Source organism: Crocodylus porosus, unplaced genomic scaffold (genome assembly GCF_001723895.1).
Source record: "Crocodylus porosus isolate Cpor-Errol unplaced genomic scaffold, CroPor_comp1, whole genome shotgun sequence".
Lineage (NCBI taxonomy): Eukaryota > Metazoa > Chordata > Crocodylia > Crocodylidae > Crocodylus > Crocodylus porosus.
The window spans coordinates 5,050,518-5,056,768 of record NW_017728937.1 but is presented as its reverse complement, the minus strand read 5'-3'; the positions used below and the strand labels follow the sequence as shown (position 1 = coordinate 5,056,768).

Genomic DNA, 6,251 nt, shown 5'->3' with positions numbered 1-6,251 from the left:
CTTGCTTTAAAGTGTCGTCTACAAATGCCCCTAGTCTTGCTGCTTACCCCTAGTTAAAAGATGGCAGCAACAAGCTAAAGGGAAAGCCTGAGAGCAATCCCCCATCACCATAAATTGTGTAGCTGAGATCCTCGCATTTGGGGACATTTGTAGACTCTCGCAGGGTTCAGCCTACTTGCAGTGCAAGGGATAATCATTCCCTAACTACACTTGAGTCATTCAAAGTCAAGAATATGGTGTCTCAGTATCTCAAGGGTTAGTGCACTTGTCCAGGGTCAATTCTTCAGCTTGAGGAGATTTCAACTCATACTTTTCAGAAAAGCTTCCCAACCACCAGACAATAATGTGCCATGAGGGATGTTCAGAAGTACAGGGAGACTGGGCATACTCTTGGTCTTTCCTATGGAGATTGTTCTACTTTGTGTAAATAATTACATTTACCAAGGAAGAACTGGAAGCCAGTTAAACCCACCTCTAAGCATCCAACTAGAAGAATATCCTTGCTCTTTGTCTTCTGCCAGACCCCCAAAACCTCAGCTTTCCCATGAGCCAGGTGTTGTTCTCTGGACTCAAGACCACAGGGCAAGCTGGAATATCTGCTCAGTGTCCCTCTAGTGATGGATCATGAGTATGGCATGTGCAGACTTGCTCCTGTTGCATCCCAACTTTGCTGCAGCACAAAATTCCACAAATTTGGAATGGCACAAACTGAACATGTGCCCAGGCCCGTAGTATTTTATCTGAAGTGGATCAGTTACAACAGGAAAGACACAGAGCCTGTTCTCCACCTACAGTAATTAAAGCATTCACTAAGCACCATGTAGATTCAAATTCTCATGGGTATAGGAAGGAGCTGCATCTGGCTTTCCCATGTTCTGGTTGAGTGCCCCACACTATTTGACCAAAGGGGAAGTTGATAGCAGCAGTTTATTTTTTTTATTTTTATTTTTTACAAGCAGCTGATAATAAAACACTTTGGTTTCAAATCTAGAGGGATGGTTGGTGTTGAACTAAAGGAAATTTTGCCTTTTTTTTCTTTTTGTCAAACTGAAAACAGAAAAGTTTGGAAGTAAAGGATCTCTCAACCAAAGATTTGTTTGATTTTTCAGTGCAGGTGCTGACCAAACCTATAGCTATACATTAAAGGCCCCCATGTTGTGTAGATGATGGGGTAGTGTTGCATACACATGCTTTTGCCTGCCAGTTTGAAAAATTAGACCTCCCTTGTCTTTCTTAGGGGTATATTAGTAGCTCTGTGTGTTCAGTTTTTGTGCCATTCATTGGGCGTGTTTTTAATCCTCTCATTTATGTATTTATAGCCAAAATAATCCCTGGAATATTGACTTCAACAGAGTTAAAATAGAATGGAGTTTGCTCCACTGCTTTATGTTACAGATGTATTATCTGCCAGGATGGCTTTCAGCATATTCATTGTATATTACACTGACTCACCGTATAATACATCAGAACTGTAATTTCATGGAGGTCTCATCAAATTCATTCTCACTGGGGGATAAGCAATGCAAATAATTTGTCATTTAGTGGCAAACTGGTTGGGTCTGTTCATCTTTTACATTTAATACAAATGCTCATTGTTTACAAGTATTCCTGCCTTGCTTAATTCTAATGGTGCTATTTATGTAGCAATGCTTTATGTGTAGCAGGTAAACTGTGCCATGAACATAGAGGGGAAGAATTTGTTTAACCGCTTGTAAAGCTGAGTCCTTCATTTCAGGAGTCATCATGGCCTCCCTCCTCACTGGGTTTGGGCAGTTAATTGTACTTGTGATTGTCTTGTCTCAACTCACAGCATCACTTCCTCTTCTGGAGAGGTAAGAGCCTTTCTGCTAATCCATCCTCCCCTTTTCTCTAGAGCTTTGTCTTTTAAAGAGCTGCTCACTAGAAAACAATGGACTTGCCTACCTAAAGCGATGCACTTATTTGGTTGGCTAACTAAATCAGATTATTGATAAACCTGAATAACAGTGTGTGTAGACACTTATTTTCGCTTAGGAGAGGCATGCTTTGATTTAGCCTACTTCTGTAAAACTGCATTAAGTTAAACAGAATCAAGGGGTTCTTCAGCATGCAAGTTTGTACCCCTGTGAATTAGTTGGTTTACAACATACCATTAGCTACACTGGTGCAGGCATGTGGACAAAGCTAGAGTTTATGGATTCTTCTTCTCCTAAAGCCATCCAGTCCTTTCTAATATCCTCTCATACTTGTCATGGAGCTTCACTCTGAATGGCAAAGAGGTTACTTTAATGCGGCCATTTTTAAGAACAGACTTTTATTTGAGACTGCGTTTGAGTTCTAGGACAAAAGCTTTGCTGGTGCAATACCACTAATTTCAACAGCTCATTGTCTTTAACCACAAAAATAAGTGTCAAGGGGTATGTTGGGTCAGTAGTGTGATGAGGGGCAGGTGCCCAGGGCACCCACGCCAGGTGCCCATTTAGAAGGGGCACAAGATTGGCAGCTGCTCCTGCAACTGATCCAGCTAATCCAGTGGCTACTAGTGCCAGACCCTGGCTGGTATGCCTCTGTATTGGGTTCAGGGCATGAGTTTGCAATGTTACCCCATCAGAATTTTCCTTGTCCCAGTGTAGTAATGTGTTACACAGCTTTGAAGAGAATGGAAGCAATGACACAAAGGGCAAGAAGACCATGGGAAGTCAGGATCTGTCTACTGGCCAGTGCCACATTTATAAAATGGCTTCCAGTGACACAGGCACATCTGTAACAGAATTGAGGACCAGCAGCGTTATTCTGAGAAAAAAAAAACCAACATCTTCACTAAGACACATTATCATAGGAGTCTGATCAAAGCGGTGTGGGAGACTCACTCTTGCTTCTACCAGTTCTTTTCAGTAAGAGGTTCCTGTTATCATGCAGACAACAGGCCAGATGACCATGGGTATTTGGAAGGAATCCATGTGAAGCTTCGTCTTCAGGCATTTCAGTTCAGAGGCGTGGCAAACTCCTGCAGCACCCTGGGCAGGTGCCAACCATTGGAGAGCAAGGGGTGAAGGGCAAAGTCTCATCTTCCACCACTCTCTGCACTCTGGAAGCAGCTCCTGGAGCTGTAGTGCATGTGCTCATGCTCCTGCAGCTGAGAAGCACGTTAAGCAGGGGGCACCACAGTGCCCCTGCTCCCCTAGCTATAGAAGCTGGGCATCCTGTATCCCATACTGCATGGGAGGGAGAAGGGAATCTGAAAGGCGCGCCTCCCCAGGGCTTGCCATGGGATGCACAGCTCTCCACCCAGGAGAGGATCCTGGGTGGGAGAAGGGGAGTGAACTACCTACTAGGAACAGCTGCTGGGAAGCCCGTACCATGGGGCTGGGGCAGCCAGTGTGCAGAAAGCCTGCCCCTCAGCTTCACCAGTCCTGCTACAGCCTTATACACTACAGAGCCCAGGTCTGCCCAGCTTCTATGGGGTGGGAAGAAGGAGCAATTTTGGTGTCCCTTCATAGTTGGCATCTGGGATAGGTGCCTACTCGCCCCACCTATTTCAATCCCAGGCTCCCAACTCAGTCCCAATGGACAAAGGCCCATATGGAAAACCTTGGTTTACCACAGCTATCCCCAGGACAAACTAGATACTTTTCCTGTGGAGATCAATGGCAAAAGCCCCACTGACCTCAGGGTCATACAAAGGCAGTATGTTCCCACATGTATAAAGTAAACACAGATCAGTTATGCCATGATCTTTGCCCCTGTCTAACAAACTATGGAAAATGCAAAGCTTGCATATTATTCAAAGCACTGAAACAAAATATTGTCCTATCTTTAAAGAGATACTGTAAAGATAGATAATAACCTGCTCTGCACAGGGCATCAGACATAGGCTGTAGCACTTAGAGATTGATTACGCTACCCCAGTGCATTGTTTTGTTTTTCAGGCTTTATTCATTGAAAGGCAAAAAACCTGCCCTCAAAATAACTGAGTGCATGCTGTCCTCAAGATATATGGGAACAGTTACAGAGAGGGCTGTTTCTAGCATACTGAATATTCACTCAATTCTTCTACAGTGTAAGCACCCCACCCAAAAGGAGTCAAATGCACTGTTGAGGGTATATCTAAATTAACTCTTTTTACAGTTTATCAAGCAAAACAGCAAATAGCTGTCAAAACACATGGGGGACCTGCCTCTTAGCAGGAGAAAATCAATATGACTCCATATATAGCTGCTGGGGGCAATGATACTGTAAGCCGAGCAGTGACAGTCAATGCACAGAATTCTATTTTACCTTATGGATGACCAAAGTGAAGCCTGTGGCTAACCATGAGTTATCTGAATAAAGTGTAGGAGTGTCTCCACTACCCACTTTGGGCATGTAAGTACCTCCATTAAAGGAACAAGGACATGCTTTTCTGCATGGTGACTGTATTCCACTAGGGCTGCAAACAGATGTCTCATTTGAGGTGGCCCTGATTGTCTTAAGTTTTGACCTGGGTTCAAATAGGATGCACACATGGCACTTCCAAGCTGCACTGCTGTTCCTCTGCTTATAGGTGGCTGACAAGAGCACACAGCCTAAAAGCATGGGACAACACACAGTTACCTTACAGATGCATACCACAATGTGCTAAAGCACTGGTAAACTAAGTATGATGTCCACAGTGTCCATGTACTTTGGAAACCAGTAGAAAAGAGGCTTCTGTTTCAAAAGAGGCACTTAATAGCCTGGACCTGCAAATGCCATCCCTGTTAGGGCTGTCCAGATATGCATCCCTATTACCAAAGCATCTCACAACCGTTAACATGGTTCAAACACCCCTGTAGGGCAAGGCAGTAGTGTCCCCATATTGAAGGTGGGGAACTCGCTGATTAATGTGCTTGAGAGCAGTGCTAGGAATTGCCCTTTACCGCCTTACTTCCAGGTTTGCCGCGCACAGGTTGGTGGAGCTGTGCTTCTCCCCCGTGCTTTCAAAAGCACCATAGATGTGGTATTGAGGAAACCAAAGAGGTTGACTCACCCAGTGTCATATAGGAAGTCTTAGGCAAAGCAAGGAGCTTAACCCAGGCCTCCTTCCTGCCAGGCTTATGCCCTAACCACTAGACATTCCTGCCTCAGCAAATCTGCACAAGCATAATGCTTATTACAAGTGAAAAGTTAATGGAAGACAATGGAACTATACAGAAGAGAAAACATTATGCTCAGTAGTAAGCAGGATCACACTCCATAACAGCAAAATCTCAAGGTGATGTAAATGGATATAGCTCCACTCAAAGTCAGTGAAACCTGGTTCATGAGAGACTGCCTGAGGACCTGAATCCATCTATACAGAGAACTCAGTAAGGTGTAGGAAGGAGTTTGGATATCATTGAGATGGGTGACCTAGGGCAAACCTAGCTTAGACAAGGGTACAAGGTACTTTTACTCTCCAATTCTTTTAAACTTTTGATGATTTACTTGACTTTTCTCTTATTTTAACCCCTTCTTGTCCACTACTTAGTATTCTTCTGCCTCCCATTTTGGACCAAGGAGACCCTGGTATCTCTTCATGTTTGTCTATGGTCCTATCTCTCAGCTTCCCCTATCTCCTGAGGAGAGAGGTTCAGATACCCTTCCCCTGCAAAGCATGGCTTGGCCCCCCACTTTTCACTTCTTTTTTAAACTCCCAGGACTCAGAGGCATGCAGATGGAGTATTTCACAGCGAACTCAGCAAGATGAATGAAAATGCCTATGTGCAGCAATTAGTCAAATCTCTTATGGGCCTCAATCAAAGGTGAGACAAACTGATCCCTTCTTGTTTTGGGCAGATGTGACCTCTGACCTCCAAGATGGCAAGAAGATTGCAAACCTCTCTGTTGCTTTTTTGGGGATCCCTGACTTAACTGCTGTGAAGTACATATCCTCCACTCATTCCTGCCAAAACATGGAAATGAAGCAGTGTAGTGAGGTCAGCACAGTCCTGAGCATGTGCCCAGAGCCATTCTCAGGTTCTGTCTCAGACATAGGTTTTTGCCATGTACTCAGGGCCATGTTAAATCAGCTATGCTGCCTAATATCTGGGTTTTGGCATGTGCTAAGCTGGAGAGAGCAGGCAGGGGCTCATGGTAGCGTCAGCGCAGAATTGTACACAGATAGTGTGTAGACTGAATCTTGACAACACAGGCAGATGCCAGCAAGGGAACTGCATAGACTTCTATGAAATCTATTCCTGATCCAGAGGCCAGAACCTTGGGTGCCCCTTGGCTTTCTGATCCCCCTTATCCTCCTGACACCCCCCCCCCCC

General features: G+C 44.6%; 1 protein-coding gene across 1 annotated transcript in view; it reads left to right on the top strand.

The window, feature by feature from the left end:
• The first annotated feature begins 1,741 nt into the window (after positions 1 to 1,741).
• The window catches only part of SCT (secretin), a 16,003-nt gene continuing 11,493 nt past the window's right edge, over positions 1,742 to 6,251 (top strand). The window contains exons 1-2 of the mRNA XM_019547170.1: positions 1,742 to 1,832; positions 5,637 to 5,741. Of these exons, the coding sequence (XP_019402715.1) occupies positions 1,744 to 1,832; positions 5,637 to 5,741 (194 nt within the window). The 5' untranslated portion in view covers positions 1,742 to 1,743. The remainder of the gene's footprint in view (positions 1,833 to 5,636; positions 5,742 to 6,251) is intronic.